This window comes from Anas platyrhynchos, chromosome 8 (genome assembly GCF_047663525.1).
Source record: "Anas platyrhynchos isolate ZD024472 breed Pekin duck chromosome 8, IASCAAS_PekinDuck_T2T, whole genome shotgun sequence".
Lineage (NCBI taxonomy): Eukaryota > Metazoa > Chordata > Aves > Anseriformes > Anatidae > Anas > Anas platyrhynchos.
In genome coordinates this window covers 33,026,938-33,047,633 of record NC_092594.1, presented here as the reverse complement: position 1 = coordinate 33,047,633, position 20,696 = coordinate 33,026,938, and the positions used below count along the sequence as shown (strand labels likewise).

At 40.7% G+C, this 20,696-nt stretch overlaps 1 protein-coding gene across 3 annotated transcripts in view; it reads left to right on the top strand.

Annotated features, from left to right (window-relative positions):
• TTC39A (tetratricopeptide repeat domain 39A) overlaps positions 1-20,696 on the top strand; it is a 48,826-nt gene that overhangs the window by 13,515 nt on the left and 14,615 nt on the right. For all 3 annotated transcript variants that reach the window (XM_072041623.1, XM_038183328.2, XM_072041624.1), the window contains 7 exons: positions 2,952-3,083; positions 3,748-3,824; positions 4,312-4,379; positions 7,345-7,409; positions 13,205-13,304; positions 14,056-14,121; positions 20,472-20,580. In XM_072041623.1, the coding sequence (XP_071897724.1) occupies positions 2,952-3,083; positions 3,748-3,824; positions 4,312-4,379; positions 7,345-7,409; positions 13,205-13,304; positions 14,056-14,121; positions 20,472-20,580 (617 nt within the window). The remainder of the gene's footprint in view (positions 1-2,951; positions 3,084-3,747; positions 3,825-4,311; positions 4,380-7,344; positions 7,410-13,204; positions 13,305-14,055; positions 14,122-20,471; positions 20,581-20,696) is intronic.

The following is a 20,696-nucleotide window of genomic DNA, read 5'->3' as shown; positions in this document are numbered from 1 at the left end:
CTAAGTTTTTAAAGGTTATTAAGGTTTGAATGGGAACCTTTTAATGTCTGCCTTCATTGTGAGATGAAATGTTCTTGTACTGTAGAGCAAAAGCAAATGTGATGCTGCTCAGTGAGGTGTTGGAGCATGCCATGAGAACTAGCCAAGAAGGTGTGTGATTGTCATACTGAGCAGTACAAGAGTAAGGGGGAGCACATGGAGGTAGCTTCAAGGTCTAGAAAGTGTTTGGATAAAAATCATGTCCTTCAACAATGTCCTGAGGGGGAAAAAAAAAGGCTGTTATATTTCATCCTGAATCCATCCATATAAAATGCAGGCCTTAAAACGAAACATAACTGGCAGTTTCAGTTATTCATTTAGCATAAATAGCTTAGATAACTGCTACATTTGTTTACAAATGGTTGCATTGCTGTCTATCTCCCAGATGAAGAAAAAAAATACTAAGTTTTGATGCTGATAAATACCAGTTGCATAATGAGAAACATTACCCTACTTTAATCTCCTGTAAAATACTATAAGCAAAATAGATGAAACCATTGATTAGGGAAGGAGTGATTTTGCATCAGAAGCAAATTGTTGGAGAGAAAAATCCCTCTTCACCATTGTATACTTGAAAGTATAAATTTTCCTTTCACTACAGCGGATTTAATGTTTATCCGCTTTGATTTTGAAAGCAAATTTCTAAAATTTTGGAAGAGGTTTATTTTAGTGCCTTTCCTGTGCATTGAATGTGAAACTTGGAAAGGGTTTTATTTTAATAAAGGTGAGATGAATTGTGTTTCTTTGTGCCCGCTGCGGCTGATGACTAATCAAGTGAACAGAAACACTTCATCAGGTTGGCATATTACAATATGTTTTTTTTTTTTTTTCTGCTTTGCATTGTCAGTCTACTGAAAGAATCTTGATCCAGGAGGCCAAGACAGAGCTGTCATGGCTCTGCTGGATTTTAAGTTAATTTCTCCATTCTTAGTTTGTTCTTTTATCACATTGGAAACGAGATGGCTGTCAGTATAGTTCAGGGGCTCCCAGTACTTACAGCAGTAGGTGATTTCCCCACACAGCTTTTCTGCTAGATGGGTTTAGAGGTTGCTTAGAGCAGCTTGTTAGGTAACCTGTGGACATGGTGTGAGCAACGAGGAATTAAGGACAGTCACAGAACACGGACTGCTCCGTGGCTTAAAGATGTGCACTGCACATTTCTTCAGTACAGCCTGCCTGCTCTGTGCCATGTGTTGGAAAAAATAGCCCTTTGGCATCGTTATAGAGGGTGGCGAGGGAAGCACCAGGTATCTGTGTAATGCTGTCTGTGCCGGTACCAGGTATTATTTTAATCCCTAGATCTCAAAACATACATATAACGAGGCGAGTCAGGATCATATAATCACTGGGATTTCTTTTTGGTGATTTCATTGTGTAGTGTCATCAAGAGGGGGTTACTTTAGATATAGAAGAGGTTATTTTTTTAGTCTCCGGAAAATATTAACCAAACATCAGGGACTCCTGAGGACACTTTAGGGTTTTTTACTCCACCAAGCGAAAGAATCAATGCGTAGATTCAGACCAGCACCGTGAGTTACCAGATCACTGTTGGGGTGACTGTCCAGGTCAATGCAGGGTTGTCTTAGGCTACCATAACATTGTCTTTCAGTACAATCCAGGTATCAAAACCTGGGGAGGCAAATGTCTTCCTGGGAGAGGAAGTGGGTGAATTGAGGTGTCCTTAGAGCATGGCTTTTCTCCTTAAAATAAAATCACACAATCATGGAGTGGCCAAGGTGGGAAGGGACCTCTGGAGGTGGTCTTGTTCATCTGCTTGCTCAAGTAAGGTCTCAGCCCAGATTGCTATTAGCTCTCAGGGGCATGTTGCTGGCACATCACTTTCTGCTTGGAAAAAAAACACAACGAGATCACTCATTTTGAAAAACAAACACCTGAAGTGCATGTATGGAGAATAGGCGTACTGTTTGATTGCAGGTATTTGTGTATATTCCCTGCAGTAGGGAACTATCTGATCCATTCTAAAAGTGTAAACAATGGAAATAACAAATGTAGCTCTTTAGCAGTGTTTGTCTAAGTCATGGAGTTTGTCATGGGTGAATTAGCAAGGCCCACAGAGTTCCTGTGGCAGGAATTCATCTGAGCTTTCTCTTCAACCTGTTTCCCAAGTCATCTTGATTGGACCTCTAGGCCTGAGGATATTTGGATTCATTTGCAGGTGGTTATAACATACATGGCTACTGCATGAATGCTGTAAATGCAAGCAATATGTAAACCCTTCCCAACAGAGAAAAGGTGCTGGCAATGGCTGCAAATGGAATTTACTTGTCTTCCCTTGCATTATTGTCAAAGTTTTTAAGCTTTCTGTAAAAGAAGCATCATCTGACATCTCATAGGAATGCATGGGGCGGAAGGTTAGCAGAAGTGGAGGGGAAGAAAAAGCTATAATGTTTGGTTTAGACTGGAATGCTTCTGGTAGGAAGATCTGTTTGAAAAAAGATGCTATTTTGACCAGGGTTATAGTATTCTGTTACATATCTCCTTGAGTCTGTCCTGAGTAACTGTCCTAAAATAGAAGAATGATGTCTGGATTTATGTCACGTGCTGTAGAGTTCATTTAGGTAATCTATTAAAAAAAAAAAAAAAAAGATTTGATTTCCCTGAATGGTTAGCCATGCAGATAATTCCTGTACTTCAGGTATGTTAAATACCTATCTTTAGCTCAGAACTGGAACATTTTAGCACAGTTTTTGAAACTGGAGATGCAGTCGTGTTTTCCTCCACAAATCTGAATTTGTTAGCATTTCTTGATTATAGTAACTGTTTGTATGTCCTTTGTGTTTGATTTCTAGTTCAGTTGGACCTAGTTTTTGGAGTTGGATTTTTTTTTTTTTTTGGTAAGTAATTATGAAATCAAAGCAGCTGTTCTTTGAATCTTGTGTTTTTTCTTGCAGAACTAAAGACAGTATGTATCATGCACTGACTTATGCCACCATACTGGAAATGCAAGCTATGATGACATTTGATCCTCAGGACATAATGAATGCAGGAAACACAATGAAAGAAGCTCAAGCCACCTGTCAAAAGTAAGTGTGGGACAATTCAGTCAATAAATAGTCCATTCATGGAAAAGCCTTGAAAGACATCCAGGTTAGAAAAAGATATGTAATTTCATAGGAATTATAGGAAAACAGAGGTTGGCAGGGACATCAAGAGGTCATCTAGTCCAGCCTCCTGATGAAAGGAGGGTCGATAATGAGGTTAGACCACATCACTTAGGGTTTTCAGCATTCTTGTCCAGAAAACTTGTGTTTACTGCAGTATCTGATTTTTCTTGTCAATTAACTTTTTTGTCCTATCTGTTGCCCTGGTTCTGCAGTGTCTGGAGGCTATTTACCATTTACAGATGCAGCACAGTTCTTCCCTTTAGTGATGGTTGTGCTGTAGCCATCTGTCTTTGAGCCAGCAGTGCTCCCAGTTCTGTACACACATGCACGCACAGAATGAATCAAAAGCCTCCTTATCCCCTTCCACTATCAAAATGGATTTCTGTGCACAAAAGACAAAAGACAGATCTCAGGAGGATCATGTTGACCAAGGTCTATGTGGAATATGCTCAAGTTTGCATATGTAGTGAGACGACAGAGGGTTGGTGAATACTAGAGGTACGCTGGTGACTATATAGATGGCCAGCTGAAAGGGTTCACATCTTGCTTCATGTTCAGAATGACCAAACTGACTTTTCTGCAGATTTAGGAAGAAATCTACAGTAGCTGATTCCATCAACAACCTTGTGCATAGACAAAGCCTTGAACACTTCACTGAAGGTAACATTATCTCTAATTTTCCTCTTTTTTTGCTGGAATTGGAGTTGTATTGAATTGTTCGCACAACATGTTCTTACAGTTTGCCGACTCATTGACAAATTTTCTGATTTGTCCTTTACAATATCACTGGATCACTGTTTTGGTAATTGCTGTGTCACTATATATAAAATCTCTATTTTATATTGGTTGCTGACTCAGCATTTCCAAAAATTGCTGTGTAAGGAAATACCTAGAAAGAAGCGGGAAAATGCCTAGAAAGGTTCTAGAGCCAAGAATTTCTGGAAGTCATTATTCCTGCAAAATTTCTCTAACTGTATCATTATTGTTTGGAGTTCCTTTGATAGTCTAGAACTGAAACACTGCAGCCAATTCAGAAAAGATTTTTCTCAGTTTGAGATTTATGAGTTTATTCCTTTATTAGTGGTCTAAGTATTTTTAAATTATTTTTCACCTGATTATTGTTTTTTCCTGCTCCATGTAACACTAGAGGAAATCCATGCAGAAATTTGCTATGCTGAATGTTTACTTCAGAGAGCAGCACTCACGTTCCTCCAGGTATGTTTTTTTTGCATGGCTCATTACAGAATAATACACACTGTACAGATTTCCTTTGTTAAAATTAATAGAAGTCTGTGGTTTCACCTAATGATCTATGACTCCTTCATCTGGATTAAATCTGGATTTTATCTGGATTATTTGCTGATGAGATAGTGACATGTTTGGTTATGCCCAATGATTATCTGAAAAGGCTTATCTCATTACAAATTGGACTGAGTCCCCTGTGATGCCCTTCTCCATTCCCCTTTGGTTGTGTGAAACATTGCTGCACTAAGCACTGATATTCAAATACTGTGTGTTGGGATATCAGATCTTTTTTTTAAAAAAAAAAAAGAGAGAGAGAGAGATGGTCACTGAAGCTAGGCTAGGCTGGAATGCAAGGGAGATTTTGTTTCAGTCAGACTGGTGTTTGCTTTCCCAAGACTTCTTTCTCGCTTGTTTGTTTTTGAACGCTTCTATGGTCTGCACAGCTATTAAGCTCTACACATTCTTTTTGCTGAATAGTGCTGCCTGTCTTTAAAAGAATGGGAACTCTCCCTCTGCTTGGAATTTTATCTGTCTGGACTAATGAAGCTTGATTTGTTTGAGAAATCAGTATTAGCAACACTTATTCCAGCTATCATTAACAATGTAAGCTGCAAGCTAGAGCCTGGATAACTGATTTTTCTTTTTGATCTGCCTCAACTTGCTATGTAACATCAGGCCTCTTCATCTGTGCAGAGGGGATAATAGAAGTCAGTCACATTTACAAAGAGCTTCTGCTTCTTAGGTCAGAGATGCTGATAGAGAATGAAATGCAGGCGATGGTTTTATAATGACTGGGAGTTGCCAGATGGGCTCTGCTTTGTGTTGTTTGCAGTTCAGTTTATGAAACGTCACCTTTTTCTGCTATCTGCCTTGCCCCTCTACTAGAAACTATTGCTTCATGGCAAAGCCAGTAATCAAAATAGCTTCTTCTGAAGGTTTTCAGGATGCAGATAATGATGTCTTTATGGTAAGATGCTTGAATTTGAAATGGCTGAGGCGTATCTACCTATTTTCATATTCCTGCTTTTTGGGATGAGTGGCCTGTAGCAGTGGGGACAGTTCAGGTGATATCTGAAGCTATGGCCGCAATGTTTTCCAGAACTTCTGCATTATGCCTGTAAGAAAAATGTGTTTGATACAGTGCCTCTTGGTTTTAAGCACTGTTTCCACAGTTTTCTATTTTAAAAAATGTTTATAAATACATGAGAAATTTAAGAGTAAGAAAATAATTTATTGTCTTCTTCTGCATGAAAAATAACTGTTTTTTGCTTCCTCTTTTTCTCTGTGTTTAATTTTTCATGAACCCATGAACTGGTTTTAAAAATTAAACAAAGGCACTTGTCTCCAACAGCTACTGCAGTCAGTTAATTTTGATGCCTAATGTAAATGACCAAACTGAATTGAAAAAACATAGAAATAAGCATCAGGATTTTGAGGGGGAGGCTGAACTATTCTTGTATTGGTTACCTCTGTTGCTGGTATCTTGAGTATTGATTTAAATATTTTGCTTTAAACATTTTAAAATCATCTTCTTTCATCTTCCATTTTCTGTTCAAAGGAAAATGTACTTTTTTTTTTCTATTAGAAGGAAAATACAACTGAACCTTTACATATGAATAGGTATGCCCAACCCCTCCCCAGTTGCTAACACAATTTGTTCTACAGAACAAAGAAAAACAGGGTCGCATCGCTCCGTGATTATTTTGTCTGCATGTTACTGGGATTCAAGTCTCTGGGGATATATCAGAAAATACACGTTCACTTATGGGGTGTTCTGTCCTCATTTATCACTCTTGAGAACTCTGCTTAAGGATGGCTGTCAAAGACATGTCAGTGGTGATGTTGCAGTCTGCAGAAGTAAGCCCCTGCCCTTCAGTTCAGGCCATTAGGCTTCCTACACCAATTTATAATTCATTTTCTTACAGACTTCAAAGTTTTCTGTAACTTTGATTGGGTTATCTTCCTGACTGTCAGAAAGATGGAAAGCTCTTTGGGGCAGGTTCTGCCTCTTTGTTTACATATTGAAGAGCAGAATTGGGCCCCATTTTCTTGATAATAACAGTTAAACAACTGAACATTCATCTAATCTATGCTGTTTTCACCTAATTTATGCTATTTTCTCCGCAATGGGTTGTACAGCCTCTCAAAATACCATCACAGAAAAATCATTTGCTAAAACGCATGTAGCCTTCCTATTCTAAAGTAATAGCAGATACCAAAACAAACCAGAATGACCGATTAGATGTGATGAATGAAGCAAGAAACTACCATCAGAAACTTATGAGACTAAAGAGTTTTCTCTTTGGGATACAGCTGTTAACTAAAGGTCCCCCAGATACACTTTTTTGTAAGTTCTCAGTTCATTATAGCTAGTAAAGTAACATGCTACCACACTAGTATGGGTCTCGGAGGCACTTAATTCAGACCAGAAAGAGCATATCCTGCATAACTTTACTTACCCTGCTTCCTTTTTAGGATGTGAAACTATATTCTGTAGACTCCTGAGGACAGGCAGTTATTTGTATCTGGTGCTGAGCCAGGAAATGTTCAGATCTTAACCATGCTGAAGGACAAATGAAAGAAAGCTATTTTTTGAAACAGCCACAAGTGCATGTACCGTAGATGCTATTCATTAGTTTAGTTCCCTGTGTCCATTAGGGAGATTCAAACGGTCCAGAGGTCACAGGGGCTATACAAATCACAGAATGCATCAAAGTAAAGCCAACAGATATCTGAACAGAGTAAAACTGTTTTAATATAAAAAAGAAGTCATAAATGCATGTATTGTTTCATAGAGAATTATATTGTCAGTGTAATGATGCTTATGTTCAAGGCACATGTTCATCTCCAGAAGACAGAAGCTGTTTGTAATGCTTACAAATGCTTATAAATTTGCTTATGAATTCATATTGCAAACATCTTTCATTTCCAACAGGATGAGAATATGGTTAGCTTCATAAAAGGAGGCATCAAAGTCAGGAACAGTTACCAAACATACAGGTACGTCAGAGTGATGACACTATTGTGTGTACTCTTTCCATAAAAAGTGCAGCTGGTCAAATTCTCCAATTCACAAATTACTTTCTGCTATATTTATTGCAGCCTTTATTATGGGCCTCACATCTAGAGCCTTTTCTCTGCCCACGCAAGTTCCTTCTTTGCAAAACAAAAGGCATTGATATTATGGTTCGTTTGGATTTTAAATTTGTATTAGGTAGACAGGGAATAGAAAAAAGAGGTAGTGGACCCTTCCCTTGTTAACTGCCAAGGTTTGCCTACTTGAGATATGATCAGGCATGAAACAGGTCATCAGGCTTATGAAATTGCATTTCTTTGTAATTTCTGCTGCAGCTTTTTGGAATGTTCAAATCCAGTAGCTGAAGCACAAGTAATTCCATAATAAAGTCATGAAACTAAAAATGAAGAGAATATAAAATGAAGAGCTTGCAATGGAAAATATAAATGACTTCAAAAAAAGATTTAAGCAAATGTACAGGAAATAGATTTATCAGGGCTAATTAGCATGATAGAACAGATGCAGTCTCTCCACATCATGAAGTCCCCGAACAGACAATTCATAGAGGATGTTTTTCCAAGCATATGCCACTGTCTGTGTGAAATATTGGGTTAGCTGGACCTTTAATCTGGTTAAGTACGGCAGCTACTCTACTCTAAAGAGAAGGTGCATGCTATTAAAAATGATAAGCAGGGTTGCTTATCTAAACTCACAATATGTCCGTTACTTAGTGTCTAGAAGCCAAAAACATCTGCCTAAGCATATTTCTTTTTGGGAGGTAATGGAGAGAGATTTTCAACATGTGCAAAGTGTTTTGAAGTGCAGTAGTAAATTCTGCAAAGGTAAATTAAAATGTACACCATGGGAAGCATACTTTATTTTGCCTCAATAAATTAAGAACAGCTCTACTATATGTAAAAACAAAGTGTAATAAATCTAGTTGGACTTAGGTGGTCTCCCTCAAAAGAATGCTAATAACAACTTCAATATTACTAAAACATACTTTAACAAAGGGGAAGTTTGTATGTGAGACTGGCAATTATGATTTTTGTACTGTACCTTTGATGTGGCAAGAAATAATTGTTTTCAGTCCTGGTGAGAGTGTGGTACAGAAGGTTGCGGCAAAAATGTGGAAATGAGCCTTTGTTTGCTTTGATTTATTAATATTTATCACAATAATTTCTGATACAAAAAAGTGATCTTTGCTTTCCCTGCTGTCAACAGAACAGGTTGGTAATCCACAACAACAGCAACCCTGACAAAGACAGTAGGGGTAAACATTACAAAGATATAAAACTCTCAGGGAGGAAAGGTTACCATAAAAAAGATGGAGTGAAATAATATGGTAATTTAGAATGAAATATTTGCTTGCTGTCAGTGCATAAAAAGTATGAGAAAACTTTCATGGCAGTAGAGACTAATGAAAAATTTAAAAAGATGAAAATGAAATTTGCATCATGTTTTGTTTTATTTTAGGACTTAAAATTTGGCCTCAGAAAAGCCACAAAAAGTCACGTGTATCAGACACAAAACAGTATCCGTTCCAGGTTCCACAGAAGTGTAATGAAAGGGAGAAAGATGACAGTGTCCATGTTCATGTGGGTTTAAGGTGACTAAATGCAGGTCCATTGTAAAGGCTGCAATTACAGTGAAGTGTCTTAGATCTGTTAGCAACAACCAGCTGATAAAAAATGTGACAGCCTGCATACAAATGTGTGGCTGCAATTGAAAAAGTGTTGTTTGTTTTTGTTTTTTTTTCCCTACGCATAAGCAAATTGAACTAAAACAATAATGTGAAAAACACATAACTGTGGAAAGCTGGGGGGAAAAGCAGCTTCAAATCCAGTTGGCTTACACAGGGCAATAAAGGAACGCTACCAAGTTGAGACCTAAAAGATTAGAAATATAAATAATTTCCAATATACCTGCTCACTTTTTAAAATTTCTTACAATTGACTTTTCCTATATATAACACAATGTTCTTTTGGTTGAACATGCACAAAGTGGGAATACAGAATCACAGAATCACAGAATCACAGAATCTCTAGGTTGGAAGAGACCTCAAGATCATCGAGTCCAACCTCTGACCTAACACTAACAGTCCCCACTAAACCATATCCCTAAGTTCTACATCTAAACGTCTTTTGAAGACTTCCAGGGATGGTGACTCAACCACCTCCCTGGGCAGCCTGTTCCAATGTCTAACAACCCTTTCAGTAAAGAAATTCTTCCTAACATCTAACCTAAAACTCCCCTGGCGCAACTTTAGCCCATTCCCCCTCGTCCTGTCACCAGGCACATGGGAGAACAGGCCAACCCCCATCTCGCTAGAGCCTCCTTTAATATACTTATACAGAGTGATAAGGTCACCCCTGAGCCTCCTTTTCTCTAGGCTGAACAAGCCCAGCTCCTTCAGCCGCTCCTCATAGGACTTGCTCTCCAGGCCCCTCACCAGCTTCGTCGCCCTTCTCTGGACCCGCTCAAGCACCTCGATGTCCTTCTTGTAGCGAGGGGCCCAGAACTGAACACAGTACTCGAGGTGCGGCCTCACCAGAGCCGAGTACAGGGGGACGATCACCTCCCTAGCCCTGCTGGTCACAGTGTTTCTGATACAAGCCAGGATGCCGTTGGCCTTCTTGGCCACCTGAGCACACTGCTGGCTCATATTCAGCCGACTGTCCACCATCACTCCCAGGTCCTTCTCTGCCTGGCAGCTCTCCAGCCATTCCTCTCCCAGCCTGTAGCTCTTCTTGGGGTTATTGCGCCCCAGGTGCAGGACCCGGCACTTGGCCTTGTTAAACTTCATACAGTTGACCTCAGCCCATCGGTGCAGCCTATCCAGATCCTCCTGCAGAGCCTTCCTACCCTCAAGCAGATCGACACACGCACCTAGCTTGGTGTCATCTGCAAACTTACTGAGGGTGCACTCAATGCCCTCATCCAGATCATTGATGAAGATGTTAAAGAGGACCGGCCCCAGCACCGAGCCCTGGGGGACGCCACTAGTGACTGGCCTCCAACTGGACTTGGCTCCATTTACCACAACTCTCTGGGCCCGGCTATCCAGCCAGTTTCTAACCCAACGAAGCGTGCGCCAGTCCAAGCCAAGAGCAGCCAGTTTCTTGAGGAGAATGCTGTGGGAAACGGTGTCAAAAGCCTTGCTGAAGTCAAGGTAGACCACATCCACAGCCTTTCCCTCGTCCACCCAGCGCGTCACTTTGTCGTAGAAGGAGATCAGGTTCGTCAAGCAGGATCTGCCTTCCATAAACCCATGCTGACTGGGCCTGATCGCCTGCTTGCCCTTCAAGTGCCGCATGATGACTCTCAAGAGGATCTGCTCCATGAGCTTCCCTGGTACTGAGGTCAAACTGACCGGCCTGTAGTTCCCCGGGTCTGCCCTCCGGCCCTTCTTGTAGATGGGCGTCACGTTTGCTAGCCGCCAGTCAGCTGGGACCTCCCCCGATAGCCAGGACTGCTGATAAATGATGGATAGGGGCTTGGCCAGCTCCTCTGCCAGTTCTCTCAGTACTCTTGGGTGGATCCCATCCGGCCCCATCGACTTGTGCACATCCAAGTGCCGTAGCAGGTCACCAACCAGTTCTTCGTGGATGGTGAGGGCCACATCCTGCTCCCCGTCCCCTTCCACCAGTTCTGGGTACTGGGTATCCAGAGAGCAACCGGTTTTACCACTAAAGACTGAGGCAAAGAAGGCATTGAGCACCTCCGCCTTTTCCTCATCTCTTGTAACTAAGTTTCCCCCCGCATCCAGTAAAGGATGGAGATTCTCCTTAGTCCTCCTTTTTGTGTTGATGTATTTATAAAAGCGTTTTTTGTTATCTTTAACGGCAGTAGCCAGCTTTAGCTCCAGATGAGCTTTGGCCTTCCTAATTTTGTCCCTGCACAGCCTCGCTACATCCTTATAGTCCTCCCTAGTGGCCTGCCCAATTTTCCAAAGATTATAAACCCTCTTTTTCCTCCTAAGCTCAAGCCACAATTCTCTGTTGAGCCAGGCTGGTCGTCTTCCCCGGTGGCTCATCTTTGGGCACATGGGGATAGACCGCTCCTGTGCCATTAGGATTTGCCTCTTGAATAGCACCCAGCCTTCCTGAACCCCTCTGCCCTTCAGAACCGCCTCCCATGGGACTCCACCAACAAGTGTCCTGAGCAGCCTAAAGTCAGCCCTCCGAAAGTCCAATACAGTGGTTTTACTGGTTCCCTTCCTGGCCCCGCCAAGAATAGAGAACTCCACCATTTCGTGGTCACTCTGCCCAAGACTGTTCCCGACAATCACATCCTCCACCAGTCCTTCTCTGTTTGTGAAGAGAAGGTCTAGCAGGGCACCACCCCTGGTAGGTTCACTAATCAGCTGCGTCAGGAAGCTATCTTCCACTTTCTCCAGAAACCTCCTAGACTGCTTCCTCTGGGCTGTGTTGTGCTTCCAGGATATGTCAGGGAAGTTGAAGTCCCCCACGAGTACAAGCGCTGACGATTTCGCAACTTCTGTCAGCTGCCTGTAGAACTCCTCATCCGTCTCCTCATCCTGGTTCGGCGGTCTATAGCAGACCCCGACCAGGACACTAGCCTTGTTGTCCCTGCCGATCCTAACCCAAAGGGACTCGATCTTGTCATTCCTAGCCTCGAGTTCTACAACATCGAAAGACTCTCTAATATAGAGAGCCACACCGCCACCCCTTCCATGCTGCCTGTCCCTTCTGAAGAGCCTATAGCCAGGCATCGCAGCACTCCAGTCATGAGACTGGTCCCACCACGTTTCCGTGATGGCAACCAAGTCGTAGCCTGCCCGCTGCACGATGGCTTCCAGCTCCTCCTGTTTGTTACCCATGCTGCGTGCATTGGTGTAGATGCACTTCAGCTGGGCCTTTACCTTATCCTCCGGCCTTGCCACTGCTCCCCCTGGTACAGCCCCAACAGTCCTCGCTCCAGCCCCATCCCCCTTCTTACCTAGTTTAAAGCCCTATCAATGAGCCCCGCCAGCTCCTGGCCCAGGATCCTTTTTCCCCTAAAGGATAGGGACCCGTCTACGGCCACCAGACCAGGTGCTGAGTAAACTGCCCCATGGTCGAAAAACCCAAGATTTCTGCGTAGGCACCAGCCCCGGAGCCACGTGTTTAACAGGTGGGCTTTCGTTGTCCTCTCCGTACCCCTCCCTGTCAACGTAGGGACGGACGAAAAAACTACTTGCACTCCTGCTCCGTCCACTAACCGTCCCAGTCCCCTAAAGTCTCTTTTGATAGCCTTCAGGCTTCTGTTGTCAATGTCATCAGTGCCCGCCTGGATTATCAGGAGCGGATAATAATCAGAGGGGCGCACCAGGTTGGGGAAAACATAATCTAGATTATTTATATTCATAATTTCTAGATACATAATCTAGAAATTAGTGAAATGCAAATCAAATTAATTAAAAAATTGCAAAGTCCTGTCTTCTACACTGCCCCATCGTCTGTTTGTAATAGTAAATCCCAAAAGCCAGTCTTCAGACATTTTCAGGCAGAAATGTGGTTGCAGATTGACTATGTCTGTTTGACAGGAATTCATCTCCAGGACTCCATATTTTTGAGTTGATAGTAATATGACAGAAATGGTTTGTTGATAAATCCAACAAAATGCTGTAGATGTTGTTCATCTGGGTGAGATGACAAATTCACCTTTTTTGAACTACTATGTAGGTCAAGGTAATTGGATTACTTTCTTACTGAATTGTAATTAGTGTTGATCATTTTCTTTACTGACAATATGACACAATCCTGTGCTTTTTCAGAGAGCTGGACAGTCTCATACAATCTCCACATTATGTCAAAGGAGAGAACCATCTCCATTTTGAGGGAGGTGTAAAGCTCGGGGTTGGAGCATTTAATTTGGTATGTACCAGCAGTTCTTCTCTTGAGCTCAAGGTCTGCAAACTCCTGAAAATGTTCTTAATGTAACTTCCTGAGAAGTTCCATAGACATCAGTGTTACTAGTCTTGGGGTTAAAATTAGGTGTGTGTGTTGATACCTGCAGGATCCCAGTCTCTGATCTAACACCGGCAGATAGTTATACACTATAGAAATAAAGAGACTGCTACCCATAACGTGCCAATACCGTCGTGTGTGTGCAGGCCCATGTGCACGTCCTGATGGAGAAATTATAAATTGAGCACTTTTCTTGTCTGACACAGGCTAAGGACATGTTCTTTGATATAGCAAAGTGCCTGTGCCCAGCTGCCAGTGGAGGTGATCTAGGTTAGCCCTGTGACCAGTGCTGGGAGGCACACAGGAGTGGGTTGTAGCCTCATGAGAAGGGAACCATGGGGATAAGGGCTGGGAGAAGCCTTGCTCAGGAGCAGAAGATGCCGGTGCTCGTTGACTTCCATTTACTATTTAATCAGCACTGAGGGAGCAACCAAGGACAGGGAGTTGGCTGTTGGCAGGACAGTTGGTGGGGCAGGATGCGTGAGTGGAGCCTGGGATGATGTTCAGGACACTGTTTGCTGCCAGTGCTTGTGTTCTGGTTAGAAAAACAAGGGGTCAGATGTGGTGACATGGCACAGGATGTCCTCTGTAGCAAACCACAAGATGGCTGATGGTATGAAAGTGTGTAACTGCATAACTGTTGCATTTCTTTCTATAGACATTGTCCATGTTTCCTGCACGGATTCTGAGATTGCTGGAGTTTGTTGGGTTTTCTGGAAACAAGGTAAAGGTGAAATAAATATTTTTGGTACATTTCTTTCAGACTGAGAGAGAGAGAGGAGTTTCTTCCTCCTCTCATTAACTGTAACTCTCTGAAACACACTGATTAATATCACAGCATGTGCGTTGCTGACACTGTTTTCATACAGTCCGGTGTTCCTTTATATTTTTGTCTGAACTATTACACTTTAAAGGTTGTGATATCATTTTTCAATGATAATACACTTCTGAAACATGATACAAGACAATGGCTAATACAATGGTATTGACAAAGTCAGGTTTTGGTTTTTTTTAATTATTTTTAGTTACTGGTCTTTTGATGTATGCTTGTGCTTAGAAGGTCATAGCCAAAATCATATTCTTAGCCTGTTATAAATTATCTTACTTGATAGTTGCGGTTATTAGAGTATCCAAATGACCCTGAGAGGTTCCTGCATGACATCCAGTTGGAAAAAAAAGACTTCCAGTTTCATTTGATTTATTTTTCTTCATGTCTTTAATGATTTCTGTGGCACCTAAATCTTCTTTGCCTAAAGAATAAGTGCTTTTTTTTTCCCCAGAGAGTTACAAGTCTGACCTGTGTTGCCTGTGCATGCAGTTTAAGGCCAGTTCTTTAGCAACGAAGCACCAGTAAGCTTGCACAAACCTGACTTACTCTGTCTGTGGGGCAGAGGCACAGAAAGTATCCAGAAAGTAATCTCTCTGTGTTAGTATTTTATGGATACATTGTTTCAAAATAGGATAATAAACTGTGGGTAATTAGTTAGTGTTTTTGTTTTTGTTTGTTTTTTTAATCTTGGCCTTGATACCTTATACCTGTCCTTATTTCCCATTCCACCACCAGACTATGAGATTCAATCAAAATTTGGGTTCTTGGATTAAAAAAGCATTAAGGTTCACTTAACCTGAACTACCAGTTATGCTTATTTCATAAATTCTGGGTAAGGTAAATGCTGTGTTTGTGGGACATCAAACAAAAGTATAAACAAGTTAAAACTCAACTCTTTTTTTATAATGTTTTATATTTTCAAAACAAGTTTCAAGGAGAAAAATGTTTATTTAATTAGAGATGCACTTGTAGGTGACATGTGGGTGAATGTCATTGCCACTTTATTAGTTTACTGGAGGGATGTTAGATCTGAAAATAAAATGTCATGTTTAAAAGCAAGGAGCTATTGCAAGGGCATGGATTAGAACTTGGAAATGTCTGGGAGCTTGACCAGGAGCTGTTTCACAGGCAGTAGAGGCAAAAATCAAGTAATTCCACCTGTCAGTTATGAAAACAAAATGCATCTAAAGCAAAATATTCTCCTAGAAAATGTAAGGGCAATTCACGTACCAGCAGAATTCTGAGAATACTCAGAATTGAACTCTCATTCTATTACTGCAGATGAAAATTTTCCCTCTAATAGAATTTCTGTTCTTTTCCATTGGCCCTGGGGTTTGTTGTATGGCTATGAGTGGGCTGCTATTTGTGTTGATGAGTCAGCTCCTGTTCCAGTTTTTCAATAACTGACTGAAGCATGACCTAGATTAGCATAAATTTAAGCAAAAACATGGTATCTGCACACCATAAAAAGGTGCGTTTTAAGCATTTTAATCAAAGTTCATTGATGGTCATTTATTTTAACATCCCAGAAAAGTCTTTCTGCATTTGACAATTTGAAACTAGATGCCCAAAGTGAAAAGCAAGATTGCAATTACATTCATAATCCCTTCCAGTGGTGCTTTTCCAAAGCTTGCAGAAGGAATCTGTCCTCTGCAGTACAGACAAGAGGCTTGAAGGTGAAAGTAACAGAAGAGAAGAGAAGAGAGAAAGTGTGTGTGTCATATGCTGCACACCATCCAGAGGAAAAGGAATTTTGAGTACATCAGTGTTTGACCACATAGTCTTTTCATTTAAATGCTTGTGGTGAGCATCAGGCTGTGCAAAAGCCAAGAGAGCCTTGAGCTGCTTATGATTTACCCAGAAGAGTTATATTTCACTCGAAGACAGTTTGCTTTTAGTGTGGATCGTGTGTGTATTAGAAGTGGATATACAATTGTATTAAGATATCTTCCACAAAACTAATCTGCCTTGAAGCTGGCAGACTTGCCCCTAGCAACTCTCCTTTTCACAGACATGTCATGTCTGCTAGTTACTGAGGATGTGCCCAAAGCTGCATTACTTCCTCAGTCATTCGTGGGCACTGGGGACAGCATGATCAACTTAATAGCAGTCTGGCGTCCCAGAATAGTAGGAAGGATAAGATCAAGAAAGTATAAAAGTAGCCTGAGGCCACCCTCGTTCCCTTCCGCTCTGAGAAGTGCCAGTTGTGCCACGCTCACTGTCTGAGCTCCTTTCTCCTGGTATCGTTGGTCAAACTAAGGGCTGATTTGTGTTCCATGGCATAGATCCTGCATTTGGACATTGAGATTCAAGGCATGGGATTTCACCTGATTTCATAAGAAATTTTCTGTGGGTTGAGGTATACATGTATATCATGTGTTGGCTAGGCCACTAACAGGGGAGGCAGGCCTCATCCACTCCGGGCAGCGGGTGCAGAATGTGTCCCGTCTGGACTTTTTGTGCTTAATGGTGACTAACTTCTGGTGTGAGATCACAAGACTCCTCAGTCTGACATGTACTGTCATTCTTAGTTTATAGAACGCTACAAATTTTGTGGTGCTAAGCTGTAGAAAAGTTTGACATGGGCCCACCATAAGTTAAGTGCAGCTTGTCAGAGGGTCAGCTGACAGCATGATTTCTGGGGAAGGCAGAAGAATTTTCAGATAGAACCAACTTCTTTCAAGTTATACTTTCTGATGTGTTAGGACACTTTTTCGCAAAGCAGCTGAGCTGAGGAATATTTTTGATGTCTCAATTTGTAATAAATTGAGTTCCAGTTTCTGAAGAAGCATCTTTTTGATTTGCATTTTGGTCTCCTGCAAATTTTAAACTGAAGTTATTTAATACATTCAAGTGCCCAGGCTACTGGTTTAATTAGTTCTTCATAAAAGCTATTATTCATCCTACTCGCTACACCTGCAGTAATGTGATCAAGTCATGGGACATGAACAGTGACCTTGTTTTGCTTCCTTTGTAAAGATCTGTAATTAAACAAGAATGATTTAAAATATAATTGAAGAGCTTTCACTTCAGAAAATGAAATGGATTTTAGTCAGTCACAGCTGAAATAGATAGGAACCAGCCTGTATGCTGTCTAATGATGGTTTTGAGCATTGTCCTTGTTTGCACCTCATTCACTGTGGGAATCCCCCACTGCTTGTGTGGGACACCTGAATGAGAGAATATTGGATGTCTTGGAACAAGGATCACATCAATGGGATATTGCTTTTCCTTGTCATGAAGTGACAGTATAGGGAATTAAAAGGGCATAGGATGTTCTGAGCAACTTGCATAGAAAGGTAAGGGATACTGCATTGGATCATGACATTTGTCTGTAAGAAAAGTGTGTCTCTTCCTCCTCTGTGTTATACCTTATGCTCTTCATGGTAACCTGCCTCTTGTGTTACTGTCATTTAGGTATTTTAGAGAAATTGCTACTACTTGTTACCTTGACATCTGCTTTATATTGTAGCAATAGACTTTGTTTGGAAGCACATCCTGGTGGTTTGTCATAGCTCCTGTCACCAGTGGCATAGGTGTGGGAGGTATTTACAGGTGTTAAAAGGTGCGTCCTAACAATTAGGTGCAATGTTCTCAATTATACTGACTGGCACCAGTGAGTATAATTTGTTCACAGAGGCTCAAATAGTAGCAGCCTGTGATTTGGTGCTGAGATCCTCAGCTGATCCCCACTGAGGATCATGTGGGTGTAATAGCATTGTCCAACTCATGACACCTCACCTACATGATTAGGTTTGCTGGCTAATTTCTTTAGGCTCCCTGTGGAGTAAGAGTAGGTGCTTAAAAAAGGTGAATCAGAGTATCTGACTTGGGCTTCTGTGCTGAATCGTTCCTTCCAGGAGTAAATCTATCTCTACCAGCCACAAAGGGAGCCTAGGGAGTCTGTCTGGTTGGACATGGTAGCTAAAAGGTGCTTCTCACGAACGCCCTTTGTCATCCCACTTTGGAGATCTTGCCATAACAACAGCAGTTTGCAAGAGTGTTTTCGGGAGAAGCAGCTTTGTTGCAGCCTTCTCTACAAGCAAGCATTGCAATACTAGTAATAACTGCTTCTAGATTTCTTTTGTTCAGACTGTGTTTACTGATTATATTGTTATTTTAATATAGAAAGTTTGGGGTATTCCAGTAGCAGAGTGAACTGTAAGCAGTCTTTAATTACCTGTGTGGGACAAAATAGGATTCTAGACATGGCAGTGAACTAACTTGCTCAATGAGCTTCCCATACCTGTGTAACTACTCAGTTTAAGAATTTAGGCTGATGTATGCCAGATTTGCAGCTGTCTTTCATAAAGAATGAGCAATTTCTTAATCGATTTTCTTCACGGTTACAGCTTTCCCAGATGCTGTCCCAGATGGGGTGGATATGGGCTGCCTTCCTGGTTTATACAGACGATAATATTGTGTTTGGCTATCTTAAAATACATTTTTTGGACTAAAATACATCAGTGAGATCAACTTGACAAGTAAATTGTTTTATATAAATAATACAGTTTGTTTCTCTGTCATTCTTAGTGCTATTCACAAATATGAGCAGCAGCTATTTTACCTGTATTTTTATACTAACTGGACGATATCTAACACTGTAAGGTCTTTTACTGATGTAAACGTCTGTAAAGACCCAGTAAAATATCCGTCCTGAAGATTTTTCGTTTGAAAAAATCTACTTTGGAAGTCTACTTTGAATTTTTTTTTTTTCTGCCAAATTCATTCCACAAAATGTTTTGTCTTCTACCTTGCAGTACAACAGTGGTACTTTTTAAAAAAAAATCCAAGTATTTGTGGTTTTCACTTGAGCAGGTGGAAGGAGCTGAGTGCATCATATTTTGTTAGTTATTTGTATCAATCAAACTTCTGCTTTCAGCGGAAAATGAAGTTGGCTTTATTTCAAGAGTGCTTGCTTTCCATAAAGTCATTGATTTTCAGTTATGATTTTCCTATCTTTTAAATTTCTTCTGAAGTGATGTACAAGTCAGTATTTTCATTATTTTATCCAGGCTAGATGTCATGCTAATTCTCTTGAAGGTGTGTGTGTTAATGGTACGTGTTACTTTCCCCATAACAGTAATAAATAAAGATTTATTAAAACTCAAAATAACTGTATTTACATTAAAAACAAACAAACAAAAAAAAAACTAGTTAAGTAAAAACATAAATGTATGATCAAAATTAGAATATGGTTACAAGCTTTAGGGTTTGTACAGTAAATGGTAAAGTTCATGTAGTGTAATACCTTTCCATGGGCAGAGACACACAAAAGATGAAAATCTGTGTTGAGATCATGCACTGAGTGCTCCCTGTGATACCTTCTGCAGTGGCTCCAGAGACATCCCTCAGGGTCCCTATTTATAGTGTAGCTGGTCTGAATGGATGTCTTTGTAGTTGTATACATCTTGTTCCAGTAGTTTTCCATTGCAGTTGTAGTGCAACTTTTAAATGGAATTTTCCCCAGCACAAAGTGAACGTCTTACTGTGTGTGTTTACTAGGAAGCAGATCTCATGGTTGGTATGTTTGCATGTTTATATTCTTACCATTGATACCAGGGAACCAGTCCTAAAAGGGATCGGTAAATACTGTTGTCTTAGGAGCTTGAATCCTTAGTTCTCCCTTCGAATATGAATACAGCACGATACTCGATCGCTGTAGTTCTTCCCAAAGAGAATAGGAACATTCTTCTTTCCATGATATTTTTTCCACCTCTGGTAGAGGGCCAACACCATTGCAAGGCTTCTTTTGTTGACATACTTACAGACATCCTTTTGCACTGCTATCCTTTGCCCTGCTAGTTGTAGATATGGTTCTCTTGATGTCTTTAACCTGCTTCTGCAGTGAATAACAACAAACACGGGCACACTGCGCAAAGACGATCAATATTATTTGCCAGGCATTTTAAAACCGTGCTTTTTTCATTATTGAAATGTTGTTTAGCAGCACTTTGGTGATGGTGATAAGTTGTTTCACATTCTCTTACGTTAACCAAGTAATAAATCACAAATTGCTGCTCTGTCTCAGAATGTTTTCCAGAGATGAAGCAGTTACTCCATAAAAAACTGTTAATATAATCTCTCTGATTGCTATACAAGTAATTTACATCAGTGTATTTTGGAAATTTGAGAGTGAGCAATCTATAGATGACACTGCAAAGGGTAAATATATATATATATATATCAAAAAATTGCTTTAGTTCTTTTCTAATACTTTGTCCTTCTCGCTTTTGTTTGCACAGGAGCATGGTCTGCTGCAGCTTCAAGAAGGAGCGTCATCATACAGCTTTAGGTCGGTGCTGTGTACCATGCTGTTGCTTTGCTATCATACTTTCATGACCTTTGTGTTAGGTAAGATTGTTTATATAACTCTTGGATTTGATTAGTTCTTGTGGGAGACAAAGGGGAAAAAGATGGTTTCAACACCTATTTGTTGGTGAAATACTTGTTCACAATCAGATTAAATA